This window comes from Syngnathus scovelli, chromosome 4 (genome assembly GCF_024217435.2).
Source record: "Syngnathus scovelli strain Florida chromosome 4, RoL_Ssco_1.2, whole genome shotgun sequence".
NCBI classification, from domain to species: Eukaryota; Metazoa; Chordata; class Actinopteri; order Syngnathiformes; family Syngnathidae; genus Syngnathus; species Syngnathus scovelli.
In genome coordinates this window covers 14,361,408-14,385,161 of record NC_090850.1, presented here as the reverse complement: position 1 = coordinate 14,385,161, position 23,754 = coordinate 14,361,408, and the positions used below count along the sequence as shown (strand labels likewise).

At 42.3% G+C, this 23,754-nt stretch overlaps 2 protein-coding genes across 4 annotated transcripts; one reads left to right on the top strand and one right to left on the bottom strand.

The window, feature by feature from the left end:
* marveld3 (MARVEL domain containing 3) lies at positions 1–3,262 on the bottom strand. Of its 2 annotated transcripts, none has more exons than XM_049718728.2 (4): positions 3,116–3,262; positions 2,214–2,458; positions 1,694–1,791; positions 1–1,551 (listed from the first exon to the last, which is right to left on the bottom strand). In XM_049718728.2, the coding sequence occupies exons 2-4, from the start codon at positions 2,453–2,455 to the stop codon at positions 941–943; spliced, it is 951 nt and encodes a 316-aa protein (XP_049574685.1). In that variant the 5' UTR covers positions 2,456–2,458; positions 3,116–3,262; the 3' UTR covers positions 1–940. The 2 variants fall into 2 exon arrangements, with proteins under 2 accessions (XP_049574685.1, XP_049574684.1); XM_049718727.1 differs by having other exon boundaries at positions 3,022–3,122.
* Positions 3,263–3,868: 606 nt separating this feature from the next.
* On the top strand, positions 3,869–20,385 carry usp10 (ubiquitin specific peptidase 10). Of its 2 annotated transcripts, XM_049718716.2 has the most exons (15): positions 3,869–4,131; positions 8,609–8,677; positions 9,163–9,208; positions 9,800–9,859; positions 11,353–12,531; positions 13,671–13,762; positions 14,316–14,425; positions 14,512–14,567; positions 14,648–14,751; positions 15,068–15,167; positions 15,289–15,469; positions 16,154–16,319; positions 16,782–16,926; positions 17,140–17,205; positions 17,640–20,385. In XM_049718716.2, exons 1-15 carry the CDS (start codon positions 4,111–4,113, stop codon positions 17,825–17,827), a joined length of 2,583 nt encoding a protein of 860 aa, XP_049574673.1. In that variant the 5' UTR covers positions 3,869–4,110; the 3' UTR covers positions 17,828–20,385. The 2 variants fall into 2 exon arrangements, with proteins under 2 accessions (XP_049574673.1, XP_049574674.1); XM_049718717.2 differs by lacking the exon at positions 9,800–9,859.
* Positions 20,386–23,754: the final 3,369 nt, after the last annotated feature.

The window sequence follows — 23,754 nt, the reverse complement described above, 5'->3', positions numbered from 1 at the left end:
TTTATAGGTCAACAGTAGTTTAATATATACATAGTAAAAATAGTAAAAGAGTACAAAATATAAATGTATGTAAACAGAATATAAAAATGCTAAGAATAAAAAAAAAGCCCTAAATAATATGTGACAGACTACTGTGTTCACCTGCCTTTTAGCTACTGTGCTCAAGCCAAAGCTAATATAAATGTATTGCTTGGCATCATTTTATTGCATCTTGGTGCCAAGAAACTACAGAGGTGCCTTGAGAGACAAGTTTAATTTGTTCCGTGAGCATGCACATATCATCTTTCCCATTGACATGAATGAAAATGCCATCAATCATTTCCCCCAAAACAAAACAAATGTGTTTCTGAATGAGTAAAAAATAGGTTGTGTATGTCTTGGCCACCTGGAGGGAGTATAATATATGTATATTATAGTATATGCTACAGAGTACTGCACTGGAGGCTCAGCTCCTCTCTCAGTCTCTCGATATGGCAGTGATATTCCTTGCTCTTCACAGTGGAAAAAATATGTTTGTGAGTTTGTTATCTGTCTACATGTGTTACTGCACTGTTTGTTATCATATATCCTGTGCTTAAGCAAAGGACAGCAACACGGTCACAGATGCAAACTGTTAGCATGTGCGCCGATGGATGGAGTTTCCCATTGAATGTTAGCATTAATACAGCGGACACTATGCAGTTGTTTTGAATACACAACATGTACTTTGCTTTGTTTCATGTAGAGTTCGACAATAACCTTCAGCCGAGAGTGGCAATAAACAGCTTGGAGCCTCTGTTTTGAAGATTATTTTCTACTATTTCTTTGTCCCTATCCAATGTGAATAATTGGGGGAAACACTAATTGTAGTTCAAAATGTGTAAAAGGTTCCCAGATTCATTGAAACTAGTGGGACTCTAATATGTTTTCCCAAACAGTCCAAGTTTTGCTCCAACTGTCCTCAAAAGCGATCATTTGGATTGTTATTTTGCTTCTTCATTTCCCGCACGGTACGGAAAGCTCTGACGGCCAACACGGCCCCGAAGATGAACACAAAGACACCCAGCACGCCAAAGAGACCCGCGGCAATGTCTGCGCCGTGAAACTTGCACTCGAAGCCCTTGTGACCTTTGCTCTTGTACATGCGCTCCCTCTCCTGACAGATGGGGTTGTTGTACTTCTCCTGCAGTTTGATAAAGAAGAAAGCCAGCGCGGCGATGTAGCCCAAACCGATGAGAAGGTTGACCAGAGCTTCTCCCAAGAGCACGGGCGGGTAGCGGTATGGCACTCGGAAAATACCCAGGGCGAGCATGGCCAGGGCGTAGATCATGACTATCCCGCCACACGCCATTGCAAAGGCGTATGGAGGCCTCTTGAGCTCATGGAACAACCTGTCCAGCTCCTTCACGCGGTCTGCTTCAGCACCTTGGAAAGCACCAGCTCCCCCGAAGTGATAGTGGTAGATACCGCCCAAGCTGGCGAGGTCGCGATAGCCGCCATTGTTGCTGTGAGGAACGCCGGTGCAGATGATGATGAGAAGATTGACAAACACCTCCATCAGCTGGCAAAGGCCTGGAACAGCCATGAGAAGCAACATTTTGATGTAAGGAAGGAAGCAAGGAAGGAATACTTTCCCTATGCACTAGAAGCCAAGCCCAAGCTAGAAGATACAGCGGGTGGTTCTATCTTCTTGTCATCACACAACACAACTGACCTCGGCTGGTGAGGATATATCGAAGATTGTAAAGAGCTTCTCTGGGTTGCCGCTCACGATATTCATCATCAGAGGAATACACTGAAGGCTGTCCATATCTGTGAAGAACACATGGACTAAATTTAGCTACACAACATTCTGTATACAGGACAAGATTTTTTTCCCATTGTTTTACATTTGTTGGCCATGGAAGATCATGTATGAATGTGCTTATTATATTTTTCGATTGTTTGCCAAAGTGATTGAAAGCACACCAGTGCCTACGCCCATCCTTCACCAATGATTATCTTCTGGCTCGGGATGGTAGGCTATATTAACTTTGTTTATATTACCTTGATTATACACTCTGTAATATACATGCAGTAACATTTGTCCAGGTGGGAAAATGATCGCACGTCATTTTTAACGCAAATTATTCGATTAATCGTTTCAGCTCTTGTGACCACAGTATGACTCATTTTACAGTGTCACTGAGACCAACTGCTTGACAGTCTGTGTGTTACTGTATCTGGCTGCTTACAGTGTTGAGGGTCCTTGATGATGGTGGTCTGTGAAAGCAGGTTGAGAGGGATTTGTCATGTCCCTCTGTCTGGGCCTCCTGTCACCAGCAGAGCCTCTCTCGGCAGCGAGTCTGGGCTTTTCTTTGTGATCTCTGCTGTCATACTTATTGAAATGCTCCACGCTGTGAGGAGAATCCTTGTCTCTACTCTTGTAATCTGCATACGCATCTCTCCTCGGTTGGTATCCGCCCCTCTCTGGCATCTTCTATTGAGGACATACGTACATTCTAATGCATTAACGCTTGAGCAAAACACATAGTATTAGAGTAGTTGACAATGATAAAGATCAATAGGTGGCTGGGTGCTTTAATTCACAGTTAGGACTGAAATTCCAAAACATTTTTTTTTAATTTAACACTAATCCCATATCTGCATCAAATTAGCCTTAGCAAAGATATTTTTTTTTTAGATTTAACATTAATTCCATATCCTTAGTAACGTTATTAAAGTCCAAGTCCGTTCCTTGTCCTTGCAGACAAGGCAAGTCATTGCACCAGTGGAATGATTCCTGTCTTGTTCAGACCGCACTAAACTATTTTATATTGGATGTGTACACAATAAATTGTTTAGTGAATGAGAATTAATATGAATTCACAAAACATACATGGCACAATTCGCCTACATTCGGTACTAAGTATTTTTCTTTTCATTCGTTTCAGGTGGCCAGTATGTAGTGACGTGATCGTAATTTTCCATAAAGCGAAATCGGTCAGATTTCACAGTGTGCAGTGTTCGTTTAAGTTCAAGCTTAGTGTAAAAGTCCCCTACCTTAGTCTGTGTGAAAAGTAAATTTTGAGCGTTTATACGAAACAACAACAATAACATTAGAATAAGGCGTTTACTTCCGGATTTGACGGCTCACCTGTGGCGCACCACGCCGACTGGATTTCTATCGCCAGCTACATTGGGACGTCATCATCATCATCATCGGTCCGTTTTCCAGGCACCGCTTGGTTGGACTGGGTTCTTGATATGGCTTTCTTCCACTGGGAACGGTCCATGGCCATCTCGTGGTTGATGCCGAGTGCGGACGCACAAAATAAAAGCCCAAAAAATAATTATGCTCCCCAATTTGTGTTGTACTTAAGTATTAAAGAGGATTTGTGGATTGGTAAAATGTGAAACTTGCACACGAGGGGTTTCAGTATCCACCATGTATGAGGCACAGGCAGTTGTGATAGTCTCGAAACAGTTATGTTCTCTTTGTAAAAATAAATAAGTCATACACATTTATGCACAGCACATTTGTGGTCATTAAATCTGAAATAACCAGCGATAATAAGCATAGCTAAACCATATTAAGTACGGGGGCACATGGTCAGGTCTTTGTGTAAAGTTTGCGGTTTCACGATACTACAAATCATTTTGTGCTTCCGCTTCCGAGACGCAATCGACAAGAAAAATAGTACAGACGTAATCAAACTATAATACAATTTTGGCTCAATAACTGTTGCTTACGGATTGAATCCTAACCAAAACTTGTTGTGAATTTTACTGCCAGCATACAGTGGTATCACAAATTTAGTTTACAAGCCCAAGCAAAAATATACATTTTATTGTGAAATCCCAATCTGACAACGGAAGTATGTGTGGTTATTCATTGAGCTCCCGCTGCCTGGCCAAACCTCCCCTAGCCGCGTAGCAAGCGAAGAAGACGCTGGACAGAAATGGCGGTGACGGCGAGTCCCATGGCATGAGGTTGCTAAACGCCTTTTACATGGATCGGACACATCTGACTGCTGGGGAAATGACATTGATGTCGAAGTAGGACACCCGTCGAGGCGGCCCCTTCTAAGCTCCAACATCTCCCCGGCAGAGTTGTCTTGTCCGACGAGGAGAGCAAATCTCACCGGGAGCATGGCTTCTTACGGCAACCAGGTAGTTAGCGAGCTAACGTTCCTTTTACACCTCACTGCCACATAAACGTTCGACTAACACTTTTATTTTCGCTTGAGTCGTGTTAAAGCTACAAGTTAGCGGCACGGATGTGAAGATGTTATTTTTGAAAAAGACTCCTGTTGTCATTGAAAGTGTGAGTGTCGAAAAGTGCTTGCTAATGCCCCCATTAAGCCTCATTGAAACAGCACCAGCAAGCATGGTGAGCTAACAGGCCCCACGTTGCTTTCGTCGAATGGGGGTGATACAGATTTCTCAACTCCTGTTGGAATGACGTTTGTTTTTATCCACTCACTGTGACACTTTGGACGGGAAGGGTGCACGAGTTTATACCAAAGAGTCAAGTGACACTGAAAAGTGCTGCGTGTTTGCATGGCCCACCTGCTCCGGTTAGCTAGGGGCCTTCTTCGAGTGCATGTTGTCGAACACCACTTTTTAAAACACGTTTCACTTTGCCACCACTGGAGCATTTTTTTGTGTATTGTTTGGTAGCTAGTTGTGGCGTTTAAATAAAACTCGCCTTTATAAACACACTCCTCCGTTGACTTAACTGAGTCAGCTAGCAGCTTTGCACAGGTGGCGGAGGTTTAAGATTTCTAAGTGATCGATAAGGTATGTAAATTGGGTTAAATGTCCTTTAGCTTGTTAGCTTACATTGCAACAGTTGAACTGGCCTCCGTCTTTATACATACTTTACATTTTGTTGTATATACAAAAAGGGCCCCACGCAATGCGTGTCATCGTAGTGGAAGTTGGAGGGGAGGGGCGATTTGGTGAAGTGGACGCATGGCAATTCTGAACTTTATTCGCTTTGCTCAAGGAGGCGGCTAAACCGAAACAAGGTCCACTTGCAGCCTACGTTCTGACACCGCGTTCCCGATTGCGAGACAGTTAACCACCGCGGGTTGGATGAGTTCACGCACATGCTGTTGTTCCGATTGAGCATCATGGGCCTGATTGTGGAAGTTAAACCGCAAATTTGGCTTCACCCGTTCTCATTACAGGGTTTCTCCAATACTTAAATTTGAAATGTCCATATGTGTAAGATTTTAATAAAGAACACAGCTGACTTCAAATTACAATATAACTGTACTTTTATTTTCAACATTTTCCCCTTTTACTCTGGTTTCTCAGAGTCCACACGTTAAAATTATTGCAAAGTTTAAAGTTTCATAAAATGACTTAGAGCGCAAAAGCAATTGAGAACACAAGACAAGCAGGCACTCCAAAGTATGAATTAAATGAAAATTATGAAAAGTATCAACCAACAAGTCTTTGTTTTTTAAATTCAAATAGATTGGAGGTGTAAATTCCAGTGGGACCTGAGGGTGCATGGGAATCGGTTTGCAAAATATTGAAAGTCGTAGGAATTCTATATTAGCGTTTCCCTCCCAGGGTGGAATTAAAAAGCCGTTTGGCACGGGTAGGGAAGGTTGAGCCTGGGCACCCTGCAACTGAAGCTCTTTCACTACCGGGAAATGGTGCTCTGTGGTGGATGCTGTGGGTTGCCCATCAGAAGATTCAGCGTTCTGCTACAGATGTCAGGTGGCACAATCTTGTCCCCACAACGGAGCCTGCCTAAGGTGATTCAGTCAAGAAGCAACATCCCCTTTCCTTATGCTAGGACATATCTACATACATGAAGGCACTCGCTAATGTTACTTCCAAATTCAACTCTTGAAGTGTCTCTCATTTGTATTATTATGAACGCCACTATTGGGTTTGGTTGAACACTTGGAATGTGCATTTACCTCCATCTTATCTGCTGTTTAAAAAGGAAAGAAAGAAAATCAAGGTTTTAACTTTAATGCTTTGATTTAAACTTGTCTTAATGACATCTCCATGGAAAGGTCTCTTATTTTAATTCCCAAGTTCAAGATTTATTTTAAATCACCATGAAATTTGAGAAGCGAGACAAAAATATAGCTTGTAGGCAAGGAATGTCAGAGTTGCAGCCAACCATTATTTTAATAATCAATTAATCCCAATTATTATTTTTAATTGCTTTAAAATTACTTAATTTCCAATTCCTTTTTTCACTTCACACAGGTTGCAGAAATCCGCAACCATAAATTGAGTCTGTTACCGCATGTTCGAAAACAGGCAAAAATGTTGATTTTAATGTTTTACTTCTATGAAAGATAATCAGATTGCTTTAATGGGTAGACTACGCGTCTAAGAATGATTGAAGCTTTAAATCCTGAGCATTTCGTCAATTAAGTTAAACAAGAGTTCTATATTATGAATTGATTATCACAATAGTTGCTGCTGAATTTGTGACTAGCTTAGCTGTTGATCAGTTGTCACACTTGCATAGTTCATATCCAATTTGCTACTTCTACTCTCTCTGGCTGGAAGGTACAAGTCGGGTTGGTAAAGTGGTATTGGAGTTCAGCATCAGATCTTTTCGATCAGATCTTTTTGAGTCTTGAGTACAGACATGTCTCAGCACTGATACAGCCCTCATGTTGAGTCTTATCTTGCTATGTGCTTCCCGTATTAGGAGATGGGTGTTAGTCCCAGCACTGAATTCTTTAACTGGTTCTGCCCCCAAATTGGCAGCATCTCTTTCCTTCTTTCCTTGCACCCTCCAGAGTGGTGGTTCTTGTCACTCTGTTATTACATGACACAAAAATGCAGGCACATGCTTGCTCCAGGGCGCTTGGGGAGGCCCCCATGGCAGGTGTGCGCACATTGTTACAGTGGAACCCTTCAGACTTTGTAAACAATTGGATGTTTTTTGGGCCGATTGGTCATAGTGTTCCGACATTTAACGACACCAAAGTTGCCACAACGGCTGAACGAACACTGCAACTTCCTGCTAGTTCCTCTGGCTTGTCCGGGCAGAATTGGCTTCCCATGGCTGTACGAACAAAATTAGCAGAATTATTTCAGCTTCTTACCAACCAGACGTGATGGCAGAGGGTGTCTCCCATACATGGACTTGATGGAAAATGTAGGTCAAATGAAAAGATTTCAATATAATATCTAACGAGCTATGATTTATGGAATGTGATGGTTTCAAGTGTTTGTTTTTGCTTTTACAGTTTGGCAACAAAAACCACAGCAAGATGACATTTTTGGGCATAAAAGTAGCAGTGATCAATTCTTTTTCCCTCGAGCTAACACCGTGACGTCATAGTGACATAGTGCCGTAAAGAATCCATAGAAATCCACAAAAATAGTTCTGAAGTGTAAGTCACTGAGAGCTTGTTGAATCTCAAAATCCAACAACTTGCAATTGTTGTGGTATGATAGCTGCTCATGATTGCGCGATCCTGTTTTGTACGTGTGTGTTGTCCTGGCTAAAGTGGTAAAATGATGCAGATGGCTAATTTGCTGTAATCCTCAGTGGAAAGCATCAGCAGAGACAGCTTAGCGAGCTACGCGTGGCACGCCTACAGAGGAAAGCAACGCGACATTCACCCCGTTGTCATTGTATTAGCCGCCCGAAGCCACCGGATTACGACCGCCTATTTGTCGTTTGTTGGAGTGCAATTTCAGCAATGCGGGCCCTCGTGCGTGGGCCTCGTTTGCAAAGGGTTCTATATGCTTGACTTGCACTTTCTTTTTCTGTGTGCCTCCCCCGTTCTCACCCCCACTGTTTTACCGTGACAGTTGAAGCCGGGGCGCGGTTGGTGAGCTGGTGGCACCTTTGCGCTTTGACTGCGTAAATGGACTCTTTGATTGCACCGCTCCGTGACAGCTACACATCCAAAATGACATCATCAGTAGCCTTGGTCAGTTAGTGTTCTATTCTCCACAAGCAGTCTTGTAGTTCTGCTTTAATTTTGTAGTTAACACACAGACTATGATTTTTTTAGTCACTTAACTATGTGCAGTTGTCCTATCACATAGTGGCCCTAGTGTTAAGACACCACAAGTGAAATGCAACATTCACGGGAAATGTGGAGCCTGACGGTGAGAACATGCAGTTGGTTGTTACAATTTCAGCAAGGGCAAGTTGTAAAGAATTTTGTATCGGAGAAAGTGAAGCAATATGTATGCCATGTTTATGGTCTTAGCTGTGGTCTTTGGATTACGTGATTAAAAGGAGGCCAGCAGGTTCAAACTTAAGTATGAATTCGGGTCCGTTATAAACACCCCCAGATTTTCATTCATGAATCGAGAACAAACTACGTTTATACCTTTTTTTTTTTTTTCCCCCCAGATAATGTAAGTATTAATTGGCATACAAGCCCATTTTTTGAATGGGTAAGGTTTATGTTTAACTGGGCATGACTCAGCACCTTGAGTTGCTTTAACCTTTGCTCAAGCTATCAAGAGTTGCTCTTACTACTGAAATACATTTTTAAATAATCTCCCAATGTGAGTAGAGTTTGTCCTCAGTTGTTCACATTTATATGACCACATTCTAAGCATTGTAAGACCACAACAGGCAATTAAATGCTGAATATTGCCTCTCCATCTAACTCATGTTTGTATTGTGTCTCTGCAGTATATCTTTGGGGAATTCAGCCCAGATGAAATCAATCAGTTCTTTGTGACTCCACGATGTTACGTCGAGGTAAGGAGGGTCAACGTTATTTCTCAAGTTGTTGTTGAGGAAGAAATGTTTCCTAACTATTTATATATGCTCACTTTGTATCAGCTATGCAATACTGCTCTAAATTTGCAGGTATGTTGTACTGCTCTTGGCAGTAATATGATGGATCATTCATCAGTCATCTGGGCTGTTATTATTGAAATCAAAGCTATTATTCAGAGGGAACACTATACATAACATACCATAACATAAGGTTGATACACAGGTCAATTGTAGCTTTTGCCATCAATAGTGGCAGAGACTTTAATGGTACGTTGCAAATTCACAATTGTAGAAAATATTTTTAGCTCCGTTTAAATGAAACTAGACACACTTGATGATCTCTCATTTCACTCGCCTACAACCATGGAGCTTTCTGTTAATGTTAATATCCGAATATCAATTGTAGCTTTTGTGTCTTTCTTATGTGATGGTGCTAATGTTGGCTCACCCCTCCCTCTTTGCAGCTTCCACCATTCAACGACAAAGGGCCATGTGTCAGTCAGTCTTCCGGTATGCACATTTAACTTTTAAACTTTGATTACTACTGATATCATTGACAGTGTTCAACATAAATGAGCACACCCTAAAGGATTTTTTAATTTTTTTTTATTATTATTATTATTTTAAACCTTGAGTTTCTGTCACCATGGCACATTATCCGACAACATAGTTTAATGCGTTAATTTAAAGTTTCCAAAATTAATACACACTGACTCTCCACCAAAGCTAAACTTTACAATGATGTAATTAAACAAAACAACCACAAGTGTAAAGAGAATTGCGAGAAATGGACAAAAACCTGACTTTGAAATTTATGCATAGCATATTTTCTCTAAAACTCAAAGCAGGCTTTGAAATTGCAATACTATTTATACCCCAGGCTGAGATGGTCTCAACAGGATAGGAAGTGAAGAGCGTTACATTTTTAGCACGCATCTGCACAAACATGTATTTGCAATTAACAAAATCAATACATTTAGATCTCTGTATTTGAAAATTACGTTTAAAAAAAAAAAAAAGAGAGCCACCAATTAACAGGCACAATAAAAGAACGCGTATGGACATGACTGTTGTTTAACTTGATTTGTATTGACTATTTAGGAGGTTACTGCACTCCCGCTGTACCATATATAATGGAGTCAATGGGACTGCAGGGTTGCGGTGAGTGGAGAAGCCCGACACTCTGTGGCTTGACTCGCTGCTGTGCATTTTGCTGTCAAACGTTAAAAACAACAACAAAATATCAGTCTTCATAACTGGTGGCTTCCAGAACCTTGTGCCTGTATTCTTTCTCTTGCCTGTTGGCCAAATCTGTGAGCTTTGCATGCTCAAGATCCTGCTATGTATCTTCTCTTCTCTTGCGTAATAATTCATTTCACCTCTGCAAGGCCCAAGGTGAATTTCCATCTATTTGGGAAGATTTGGATCTAACAAATTGACTTCTTGACTGAGCGTGTTGTTCTTCTTTTTATTATTGGTGTGTTCCTAACACATGTCGTCGAGGTTCAATTGCGGCGTGTGGTTTCAGTCCTACTAACAGAGGGCCTTTTCTTATCTGGGCGAGTAACCACAGTCTTCATGCCCTGTTGACCATTGTGCACATTGCGTTACCGGTTTGCTTAGTCATTACAATGAAGCATTTTCTTGATTTGCACGTACTAATACTTCTTGTTTGTTCACGTTTTGATTTTGAGACTCACATTTACACTGCAGCCATGCACTACATTCTAATAACAGAAGTGCACATTGATTTTATCGTGGATGACTTTTAGGTGTGACTTGAAAAAATATTGAAGCAAATTTTAATTGAGTATATTCGTAACGCAGTATCATTTATGCATCAGCTTGTCATAGTTTGACAAAATAATTAAGTTTAATTTAAAACACTTCACATTTTCGAAATTCAAAAGTTTTCCAGACAGTGATTCTTTTTTTTTATTCTTTTTTTTTTTCTGGTCAGAATAAAATACACAGACAGCTGCATCTCAATAAATAAGAATATAAGTGGTGCAGAGACTGGATGGCTGTATCATTTCTAATCCAAGTTTATTTATTGTTTTAACCCTTTGAGCAATTTATTTTAACGTAATTCGTGAATCAATACGAACCAAGAGAAAATACAACAATACTCAGTGATGATCTTCCTTTGAAAATATAAGGCAATGAAATTGTAGTCTCCTCAGTCGAGCAGGTTTTTATCATGTCTTTGGTGTTACACTACCTCCTGGTGGCCATTTTTTGCACACAAAGAAGCACAACGGATAGCATGGCAAGTCGTTTACAAATACAAGTTTGACGATTGGGAATCCACACAGTTGTACAGAAAGAGATTCCATTTTTAAGTACACATATTTGTACTTTAATTTAAAATTACTTACCGGTAGGTAATTCTTGCCAACAAATTCAAATTTACTCAAAGCAAATTTGGGGTTTTCGGTAGCTGTAAGCAATAATCAACATAATAAAAATAAATACTTAAAAGTACATCCTTTTTCTAAACCACAATGCTGATTAAAAAAATCTAAAATTTATTGAGATGCACCTTTATAGTTAGGGTTTGGGGTGAATTTGTGTACTTGAATCCTCAACTTAGTTCATTTTTTCTCTACAAATGTGCCTAATTGATTTGCGTGTTTGTACATTGTTATTTTCAGGAGATGACTATCAACGCATTAAGTTTGGTGTTGATGAGGTCATAGACTCCAAGCCCGTAGGCGGCATGAATGACAATTTGTACAAGGTGTCGAGCACACTGAACCCACAGGCTCCCGAGTTTATCCTGGGCTGCCAGTCGGCACAGAAGACTCAACAGACGACGATGACGACTTCGGTGGCCGATGCCCTGGACGGAAGCCACTTCAACTCTGAGGACGGGCCTGACTCGGAGGCATCGGCCCTGGACAATCATCAGGTGTGCCAGGACATGGACGGGCTACCTGGTGGCCTGGCACAGCGAGAGAGAAAGAAAAAGAAAAAGCGGCCCCCGGGGTACTACAACTACCTAGACCCATCAGCTAGCGGCAACAACAGCGGCGCTCCTGCAGACGGGGGGACGCCTGTGACGGCACTCGTGAATGGACACGCACTTGGCGCCTCGCAACACAGTGCAGAGGATGCGGACTGTAAGACTTTAGCGGGGACCGGCTTTTCCTCTCCGAGCGTCGTCTCCGCGGCGATGGCTGCTCCGACAGCCACATCCGCTTCCAATCAGAGGACTTGTGATAGCCCCGATTACTCGTCATCGGACTTAAAAAGCGGGGCCGCCTGCACCAATGTAACTTTGCCCTTTTCGTCCTCATGTCAAAGCATAAGCATGACTGAGGGACCAAGGACTGCAGATGAGCAGCCAGAACAGTTGGCTCCACAGAGCCCCCAACTTTCAGATAGTCCGCACAGCCTCCGCTCCAAGTCACCTCTTCCTGCTTCTGCTGCTACGACTACTGAAACCGAGGGCAGCGAGGTGGCAGAGAGTAATGGCTTGGCAGAGGCCGCCACTCCCATTAGTGCACATGGACACAAGGAAGACTGTAAGAGTGACGATTTGACCCCGCAGGTCTCTCCGCACTGTGCTGCCCAAACGGCGGCAACAGAGGTGTCGCAGTCGCCCGCAGGTCCGGCCGCGCAAACTGCCAACCCCCCTAAATCGTGGGCTAGTCTCTTCCACAACTCTAAGCCACTGCCTGGCAGCCCTCCGGCCTTTGTGGAGATTAAGAATGCCGTGGAAGATGTCGCCCCTCCACCCTTGACAACCGAGACGCCCGAGGAGAAACCTGTTGAGGTCAACCAGGGCCCTGTCCATGTATCAGAGGACCCTATGGCTCCAAAGCTTGCAGGTATTCATCAGGATGCTTAATGTTGCTGCTGTGCAAAAAGGCACCCTGTATGGTACAGTCGTGCAGTTTTCCCTCACGAGTAACATGGAGTTGTCCCAATTATATGCAAAATGTGCCCTATTAGTGTGCAGAAATGCCATGCAACTTAGTTATATGGGCGCTAGTTGTAATTGCATACTCGTAGCCGATCAAATGCCGTTTGAGCACGTTTTTGATGTCCATATTAAGGTTTAACGCAAATGTCAAAGGTGGACAAAAAGTCACTATTATCACACAGCTGCTTCCGAGTCGTTCTGCTAGTGTGGCAAATTGTTCTGCTTGTGACGTCTTAGAGACCTTAATCTAGATATCAAGGATAGTGAATAAATGCTTTAATAACTGCCTGTTAAGAAATGCAATATCTGTTTGGCCACTTGATGGCAGCATTTGTCCAGATTTGAGCGCATGGTGCAAAAGTGAGGAATTTTTTGTTTGTTTGCAGCGCACATCTGGTAACAGATGTGCATACTGAAGTGGTATCTAGTTCATCCTCTTGGAGAGCTTGTAGATGTAACGTTAAGGACATAGTGAAACAATTTGAGCATTCATAGACTTCGAACTACACTTGACATATTGGTTGCATTGCAGATCATAGTGTTTTTGCTAAATGTGTCAAATGACTATTTTTGCTGCACGTTTAAAACGGGACAAGGCAATACTTGGCAAACGAGGAAATATTCTCTGGTGCTTGTTTTTGTTTTTAGGTTCCTCATCTGGAGCGTTTTCAGAGTCTACAAGGCTCACAGGCGACTTTAATTTTACTCTGATACCCGAGATCCTATTTGCAGTTTGCTTTATAACATAACTAAAAGTTGGATTAACGGAGCAGCTGTCCAAATGCTCCCCCTCACACCCCATCCTTCCAAAATCGCCGTTACCTTGTCCACGTTTCCTTGGGAGCTGTGTTTTAATGGCAGTCTCCCTTCCTAGGCGTGGTACAGAATAGCCTTGCTCCCATTCACAAGTCTCTTGTGTTGATGTTGCTGTCACAAGAGACATGGCTGGAAGAAGGAACATGTTACTCTACATCTGCTTGCATGTTACTGATAAGTGTGCAAGGAGCCTGCCTATTTAAGATTGTTGTCTGTTTGAATCCCCAGAACTTATTGAGAATGTGAAGTTGATACATAAACCAGTGTCTTTGCAGCCGAGAGGACTCGTCAACAAAGGAAACTGGTGCTACATCAATGCTGTATCCTTTTTGCCATCTGACGTTACAAATGTCTAATAACATAATTTACCCTTTTTCTTGTTGGACAACTAAATGAGTGGTTGTGTGTTGTTTATTTTCCTTTTCATGCAACCCTTAGAAGTTGCTGTTTGAGTGTTTAATTGTTTACATTTTTTTCCCAGACTTGTTTAATTTGATCATTGAGTTCCACCCATTTGAATTTACATTAGCATCAAATTGTACATGTACATAAAAGCCCACCTCCCCATTTTGACCTCTTTCTGTTCTTTCACCTGATGGCAGAAGGTAAATAATTCAACTGTGCATCCACCTGGTGCCATTCATAGAACACAACTTGTATGCCATAACATACACGCACCAAGTACATTTTCTGACTCAATTAAAATGAGTTCATCAATATTGACTTTTTTTGTCTTGTGGTGTGCCGTAAGATTTTTCTAATAAAATCTGTCCTTGGCTCAAAGTTTGGGAAGCGCTGATCTCATGAATCATCAGTGATTTTTTTATTTTTCTCCCCTATGCCAGTTTTTCTTTCCTGACTCAAAGCCCTCAGACTCTTCAGGCCCTGATCGCGTGCCCTCCCATGTATCACCTGATGAAGTCCATTCCTCTGCACAGTGAAACACAGAGACCGTGCACTTCCACGCCCATGATAGACAACTTGTAAGCAACGTTGTCATCCTGCTATGCGCTTGAGTCTGACTGTGCTTTGCTAACCAATGATTGCCTTTTGTGTCTTAACCATCAAGTGTGAGGCTGGTGAATGAGTTCACAAACATGCCAGTGCCTGCTAAGCCAAAACCAGGTACGTGAGCTTCTTTTCCGGAAGATGGTTTGACTTAATTTCTTCTCTTTGCAACACTGACCCCAAAGCGCTGCCCACAGGTGTCGGTGAAAAGCTGGTGAAAGACATTCGGCCGGGCATCCCCTTTGAGCCAACGTACATCTACAGACTCCTCACGCTCATCAAGTCCAGTCTTTCGGAAAAGGTAAGCAGCCCCCAAGATATCTGACGGAGTTATATCAAGGTGTTGTGTATTTCCTTTTTACTTTTGTCTTTTGGACTCTTTGTACTGGAAGCCAGTGTTCTTAGTTTTTCCCGAAAGCACATTTTTAATTAGAATTCAACTAGATATGGAAATATAAGGGCTGGAAATGCTGAATCCTGCAATACTCCAAAGGTATTTTCTTGCTAAGTGTGTGAAAACACGACAAATGTAATGAGGGCACCCACAGCTTGACTCAAGGCTTTTCTATGACTCTAAGCATTCCTGGTGTGTTTTAATTGTGACCATGTGCTGCTAGGGTCGGCAGGAAGACGCAGAGGAGTATCTTGGCTTCATTCTTAACGGACTGCACGAGGAGATGCTGGCTTTGAAAAAACTAATCTCGCCTCAGGAAGAGAGTAAGCACCATTGCATGCTGGAAATAATTCAACGAATGAGAGATGATGAGGTGGCGTTTTTTTTTTTAACAAACACGCACACGATCATCTCAAGTGTTTCCCCTCGTGTTATTTTGAGCAGAAGCCCCCACCCCCAATGGCCCAGAATCCCAGCCAGGTGTGGAGGAAGACAACGCCGGCAAGGACGAAGACGGGAGCGAGGATGAGTGGGAGCAAGTTGGCCCTCGCAACAAGACTTCCATCACTCGCCAAGCTGACTTTGTCCGCACGCCCATTACTGACATATTTGGAGGACACATTAGGTACGCGGACCAAACCAAAACGAAAATAGTGGTGCTGTTTCTGTGAATGTCTCATGGGAGTGAAGGCGTGTGGTATCCGCTCACAGACACACTTAACCTCTGGCCCTCTTGAAAGGCAAGACCCAGAGTGGGTGAAGCTGGCCTTAATAACACGTTCTATGAGATTCGAGTCTGGCACAGGCCACATTTATTTTCTCAACATTGTTTGAAAGCAGAAAAATAGAACACGGGGGGGTGTATGTTTGTCTGCTCGTTCGCCCTTTATGCTTATTTTGGGCACTAGTGAATGTTAGTGTATTTTAGAGAAGAATCAGCTTGAGGGGTGGGTATCCTGTTTTTGAAAGTAGTCTTTGATCTGAAGAGGCAAACGAACATATTACAAAAATACAGAAAATGAATTGGTCATGCTGATAATATAGCGGAAGCCAGAAACGACTTGAGACATTTATTTTAGTGTATTTAAACATGTTAAACAAAAAAACAAAAACGTAAGGGCATAGTGTACCGTAGTGAGCACCCAAACATTTGCCATTAAGTTTCACCTGAAACAAAATAAACGAGTCATTGACATTCAAAGAGTGAATACTTTTTAGGGACCCCCTGTAGATAATGTCATCCAGAAAGGCCACGCATTTGTGTGTGGCCTGATATGTTCTATGACCTGAAGTTCTGCTTGTCCGTCAGGTCGGTGGTTTATCAGCAAAACTCCAAGGAATCGGCCACACTGCAGCCCTTCTTTACGCTGCAGCTCGATATTCAGTCAGAGAAGGTCCGCACGGTCCAGGAGGCCCTGGAAACGCTGGTCGCCCGAGAGTCGGTGCAGGGCTACACTTCCAAGAGCAAGCAGGAGGTATGAAAGGACCGCCTCCACATGTGGCTGCTATGTGCTGCCTAGACATCACACTGCTGCTACTATTCTTGGCTTCTACACTTAGTTTTATTTGGGTCATTTGTTAGTCAATATCCTAACCAACCAATTCTTTGTTAATTTTTCACCAGAGTGGCCAAGATTTGTTGTTGTCCTCTACTGTTTTTGAACATCTGTTATGGTGTGGGTTCTTGCTAAATTTTTGTGTTGACTTGAACCTGCTACAAATTGGTGTGTTAAATGCCTCCAAAAGACCAAGATGATTTACAAACTTGGCGAGATCGAAATGTTCTCTTCTGTTCTCTTGCGTTGCCTTTGCTCTCTCATTTGTACCATTTTTTTTATTATGTTAGATATGATGTTCCACGCTTATAAATCATGTCAGCCAAACTTTTTTTTTTTTATCTTGTTACCCTGACAATTAGCTTTTGTCCCACGTGTCAGATTGAGGTCAGCCGGAGGGTCACTCTGGAGGAGCTGCCCCCTGTCCTCGTGCTCCATCTCAAGAGATTTGTCTTTGAGAAGACCGGAGGCTGTCAAAAACTCAACAAGATCATTGAGTACCCCGTAGATCTGGAAATAAGCAAAGGTATGGATCTTTAAAGAGACCGCAATCCTTGTAAAACTGTTCATATGTGAATTTTATTTTACCAGATGGCCCAATACTGTAAATCAAATCTCGAGTGTAAAATCCTTTTATTTCACGCCTATTTTCAAGCACCGACGTTCACGTTAGTGGCTGCCAAAAAGGACGGCAATAGAGCAAGATGCAACTCAAAACTTTTCCCCTCATGTCATGCAGATCTGCTGTCTTCTGGAGTGAGGAGCAAAGTTGTGAAAGGCCAAAGAACGTACAGACTCTTTGCAGGTGAGTTCAGTGGCTGTTTGCTTTGAAAACAGAGGTTTTACCTTGTGTATATTTTATAACTAGCCATACTTTTTTTTTTTTTTTTTTTTTTTATGTAACAAGCAAACAGTGACTCACTAATAACAGTCGTGAGCATTTCAGTGCCACTGTTTGGGTTTAGGAGGCTTCTAGTGCATGACATGAGTCTACAAGTTGGGCTTAGCAGAGTAGTTTACCGCACATGTAGGGTTTAATTGAGAGGTAGTAAGGCAAAAGTGGCACTAGTGGAAAAAAAATACTTTTAAAACTGTCTCCTCTAACTAGTTAGTACATTGACCTTAATATCTCCCAAATAAACGGCAAGCCATGTAAATTTACTATTTACTACCTTGCTGAAGTTCAGAAATGAGTGAATAGGCTTTAAAAATAAATGGTTTGTCTTTGGTCCCCGGCAGTGGTCTATCACCACGGGAACAGTGCGACAGGCGGTCACTATACCACGGATGTCTTCCACATCGGTCTTAACGGCTGGCTGCGCATTGACGACCAGGCGGTGAAGGTGATCAACCAATACCTGGTGGTCAAGCAGATTGCTGAGCGCACCGCTTACCTGCTGTACTACCGCCGCGTTGACCTCTTGTAGGCGCACCCACACACACCACATACACACACACACACACACACGCACGCGCATGCACATCAGCAATGGAGCAAGCGACATGCATACACTCACAAATACATAACCAACACAGATCCCCCTCATCTTACACGTGATACACGCAAACACACATGTGGAACATATGACGAACAGGAACACTGCCCGACTTTGTTCTCTTGCAAGATTTTCCTCCTCTTCCCTCGTGTCCTTGCTACCTTGAGAGCCAGCTTTTCCAGCACCTCTTCCCAAGTGGAGACACAAGTTGCATTCACCAAGAATTCCTTGCAACGGCTCGCTTTTCTCTGTGCACAACTGCTGTCGTTTTATGTTCTTCTCGAAAAAGAAAAAAAAAGTGAAAGATTAGGCAGTTCAGATGAAGAACTGCAAAATGCACCGATGGAGTGTCTTCTCTCCCGGAATTATCAGTGTTGGCCTTTTTCATGAGGAGAACCACAGCGAAAAGGCCCGTTTTTGAATGAGCCCATTGACCAGGCCTTGCACCAGCATCAACATCCTCTTCATCACCACCACCATCATCATCATCCCCCCTTCCCCCCCAAGACTCCTCATCTCCTTTCCTCATCCAGGTTGAGCCCTCACACAGTGAGGACTGGGCTACACGGAATCTGAAGTGAACACTCTTTGGCTCTTTACGTCTACACCGTATCTAAGCAGTCTTTATTGCGCTTTAGAATTTAAGATAACAAGCTTTCTGTGCACAAAGTATGAATTGATGATTATGTGGCAGGCATATTTGCAATTATGTAGACTTAAATTGTCAACAACAAAAAAATAAACATGCAGTCCTAAAGGACTTGGCCTGTTTTTAGATTGTTTGCACTGGAGATGGCAACTAATCAAAAGATAGATTCCACTGCAAGCTCCCCTTGTTTAATTTGTGCATTTCTTGTTGGATCCATTTACCGTCTCTTTTGTCGCCCCTGGGTTCAGGTGGCTCCTTAGTATGTCTGAGCCACACAGCACCCATCCAACTCCCCTCAAAAACTCAGTTGTGGGGGCCAGGGGAGGGCAGCCTTAGTTTCAATCTGTGATCTTTTCCCCACCCAAATGGGGCAAGCACATTTGAAGTGACACGTCCCCCTTGTGTCTGCGGTGCATTGAAGGGCGCAAAAGAAAGTAGGTGACACCAATGCTTGGACGTGTGCACGCACATACACAAATAGAGATAGTGTTCGCTTTTGTTGATTTTTTTTTTTTTTTTTTTTTTTTGCATAATTCATTGATTTTGATGATTTTTGTTTGTTCACGCTACTAAAATGTTAATTTTTGTTTTGGTCACTCATTGGATGTTCCCACCTTAATGCTCCCCTCTGACTTTAGTTTGTTTAAATTGGATGTTTTCAAAAGAAAAGACAGGTCACAGCATAACTTTGAATAAAGATGAAGTAGTTCTTTGCTCCATACTTATTTCATTTTCTGTCACTCGCACAACCACTTTCGCCAACATCACATCTTGCACAAAGCACCCAACAAAATGCTTTATTCAAGTGCACTCCATTCCCCCATCTCAAAGTGTCAAAGTCTCTGTAAAGTGAAGACATTGTTTGCAAGAGCACTGTCAACAACCCCGACAAATTTGAATGATTTGATGAAATGGTAAGTTTGATACTTCAAATACTGTAAAAAATCAGTTTATGCAACTTAATGTATTAGACCTAAATCTCGATTTTACTAACTTCGATCCTACATGATTGTCTAGCACAGTTTGATCATGGATCCCAATGTTACATTTTCAAGTGGTATTTTCAACAAAATGTCAACAGACTTCCATGTGTGTCGAGCAAACTGACCCCCTTGGCTGCCCAACAACATGCCTGACCTAAATTAATGCAACAAAGAACCCCTTCGGCTGCCTAAAAACATGCCTCTAAAATAACAAGACTTTCTATACAACACACTTTAGAGGTTAACGCGACTCACAAATTCCGGACCCCAAAGTCCGTGTAAAATCGAGATTTAGGTATATTTTACCGCAACAATCCCTACATGTTAATATATCAGGTGCATTTCTGCCATCGTCCAAATCTCTGATTTCACTTTACAGGGCCTTTTAATTAAGACCAGGTCGCGCCTGAATTCAACACTTAAAGAATAATTTAGTGGATCTTGATGTCTCATTTCACTTACATGTTTTTTAACATTTAAAATGTTTGCCAACTAAACCAAAGGACATCATATTGGATCCCCCTGCTTATTTGAAAACTTTTGGCCTGTCTTCATCTCCTACGTTCAAATTGTGCTGCAAGCTTTGTTGTGATTCCGCCCCAAACTGTGACATGGATCTTTATTTGCATATTTATTCCTCCAACAAGAATGTCAGGACGTTTGGACTATGAAACGGACAATGTGAGCTTTCCGGTTGCTTAATGTGTGTCTTTGGTATGAGCTCCTAACACTGTTTGTCTGCTGGAGTTATACAACAATCTCTTTTGTCTTTTGAATTTCGGGCCTCCGCCATTCTGTTTTGTTTGTTGTTCGAATAAAGGATTGTGCAAAAAGCGGTTTGCTAATAATGACATGGAGACAGAGCCGTCTTGTCGTCTTTCAAATCCCCCGCAACAGACACAAACAAGGTTGAGTCGGCTTGGGGCGCGCGCTGTCAACATGTGGTGTTTGTAGCAGGTTGGCGACTGTGGTGGGACTGGCTTGCCTCGCAGTGCGCTCGCTCCTGCGGCGCAGCTCGCCCCGACATAATAGAAAGCAGACCCGTCATTGAAAAATCTGCTGGCTCTGCTTGTTTTCAACCCCTCCTTCGCCTAGAAAACTAGGCCGTCCTCAAAAACGTGAACGCTTTCCTCAGCGGAACACTTGTCAAGTGGAATAGAAAACTTGCCTTTGACTAGTATGACATTTTTGCACACTAGTAGATATTATACTTTTTGTCCTCTACGCAAAACTTAGCTGCAACAGTTAACATCTGCATATACACATTCTTAACGTGGATCATACCGGCAACATTCATCACTGGTCTTTAATCCGTGAATGGACACAAGCACATTTTGTGCTTTAATTAGGATAGGTAGTCCAACTGTCGTCTTTATCATGGTGTTAACCAAGCAATATCACACAAGGATTGATGGTCATTGCTTTTCAAAGTAAATGCAGATGCAGGTTTTAATGCATCCCGTTACGGGATGAATGGATGGATCCGATTATTGGATTATATGTATGTCTCAGCAAGAAACCAACTCTTAACATTTGTAGTGCGAGACCCCCGCTGCTTTCCTCTCAAGTCTGTTAGCTGCGGTAGAATTTTGTCAAAAGTGACCTCATGGCATCACCATGTACCATTCTTAATAAAATACAGGGCCACAATCCTAAACATACATGAGCGGCGTGACCGTGACGCCCCGTGCTGTAAGTTTTGGAGACAGATTTGTAACCTTGGGCTCTCGTGTGAAGGCCATATTGTTCTGTGCGCTCTCCAGCGCCTGCTTCCAAATGCACCTAGTGAGGCCTTTTGAACTCACGTCAGCATGCGTGTCAGAAGCGTGCTTTCAATGACATTGCGCGTGCTTGTGCCAGTGAAGCTGTCAGCCTAAATTCAAGCGCTACGTGAATAATTACAGGCCGTTGAAGCCATTCTATTCTAATATTCATAGTCGGACCACCATGGCCTTGAAGTTGGCATCTCATTTGACTCCGAGTGGCCACAAAAAAGCCTTCCAAAGTCTCAAATGTACCACAAGGAAGCCTACGGGGGGTTTGCATGTATGAAAGCCGAGCGAGTCGTTTATTATAATGGAGCCCGTTTTGGTAAAAGAATGTCTTCCATCTGAAACGTGAGCTAGAGGATGAAAAATGTATACCGCTACAATACCGCTTAACATGTCCAGAAACAATCAATGTCCTTTGCATGTTGATGTTATACTCGTGCCATGTACATGTGGTTTGCACAAATCCGCAATAGCAATGTATTATCTTGGCAACGTCATTTGGCCTGCAAAAAAATGTTTGGATTCCAACTGGTATTTAAACCTTACACGCAACATCCATGTTTTTTTAAGCGGGGGTTGATATTAAGTGCCCCAGACGTTACAAAGCCATTAATCAGTTCAACCGATACATTGTTAATACATTAATACGGGTCAAGGTCAGCCATTTTGCCTTTTTGCATCATCTCTGACCACAGGCGATGCACATAAAATCAAAAGAATCCTTAAAGTCGCTCAACCTTGTGTCGTCATGCGACCTGCGCAGACATTTCAATGCCCTTCTGTGGTTTGTTTTGCTAATCAGCCTCATGTTCCGTACACCTTCTTCATTTAGTTTCTCGGCTGCTTTGCTCCCTACTGCAGTTCGCGTGTGCGTCATGTTTAGAGGTTCTGCAAATCACCTTCGGCTTCTATCTAAATAAACGGTCGCTGTAATACTTATGGAGTACACTATGCGTGTGCGTGCGTGTGTATGATGGTGGTTCCGACTTGAACGCCATAAAGAAAAACGGCAAGCCCACCTGCTTATGATTATATAACATCAGAAGAGTTTCCACTGAAACCGTATGAATTATGTATTCGAGTGTATACTGTACAAAATACAGGACGCTCCTCATCCAGTGTGAGGAAGTACAAAGAACAAATACTTTAGTGGAGTTAAGTAGATATTTTGGGGGTTATTTTTATTTATTTTTCTGATGACTTTAAACACTTTAAAATTTCTACTCTTACTTTTTTCAACATCCATGAATGTAAAGGTGAAAAGTAACTTAAGAGGGTTATATTCGACTGCAGTTGAAATCTAGATTAGTGATTTTCAACGAATGCTATGGGGGCCTCCCTCCAGCGTTATAATTAATGTTAGCACAGTGTTAATGTTCAAACAGTTGATTATGTGACAATGGTTTACAAAAATATATTTTTAAGGAATATAATTTTTTTTTTTTAGGGACACTTGGGACTAGTATGCTACTGTATTTTAATGTTGCCCCAACAAGGACAAGTATTGTTAATTTTTTTTTTTAACCTAATCTGTACCCACTACCATTTTTTGTGAAAGGTGAATCATGGTGTCATAGCAACATATCTTAATATTACAATTTAACAGCAATAAATGTGGAAACCCCCTCGAGTTGCAAAATATTTGTGTGCATTTGCGTCAATCATGTGCTAACAAGCCACTTGCCACACTGATTGCTTAACTGGGTGGCTTCTGTTTTTTTAGAGAGTAAACCAATCGGGACAAACACACACTTCACCCCCTTAATCAATAACCAATCAATCAGGCAAGGCCTTTTATCTCCTTCTGAATCGTCTTGTTTTTACCTTAGTAAGCCAATTTGTATGGTTCCATGCAATGGAAGAATTTGAGGAAGGGACATTTTTCTTCCAAGGCCTTAAAGGCCTGCTTGGAGGAGTTTAGTGTGACTGATTGAACAAAAGAAATCCCCACAGATGCACTCCAACATCTTGTACAAAATGTTCCTATGAAAAGTGGTAGCTGTTCATATAGCTGCAAATGATGGACACCAACTTCACCTTTCTATTCCCTGTCACTTTGGTCAATTGGTCAACTACCAATATTTGTACCAGTGCCAGCTTATCTAAAAAAAAAAGTATCCGACACTACACACCAATGCCGTCAACTGGGTCTCTTCTGTTTATAGTCTAAAGTCATAGACGACACTTTCATAAAGTTGTTCGTCTGGATTTGAAGAGTGAAGCATCTTTGTGTGGTTGCACACGCACACGTGTGAGCAACACCGAGTCAGCCAAACTCCACTCAGGGCTGCTGATCCAGCTGCGCGACTCATTTGTCAGTATGATGATTAACATTATTTGTAGTTTTCCCTTCTGACGTGAGGCTGCTGCTGCTGCTGCTCGTGTGCATGCTGAGCCAGGAACATTTCAGGGAGGCTGGTGTGGGGGAGGATCCCCCCCCTTCTCCCTTTCCTT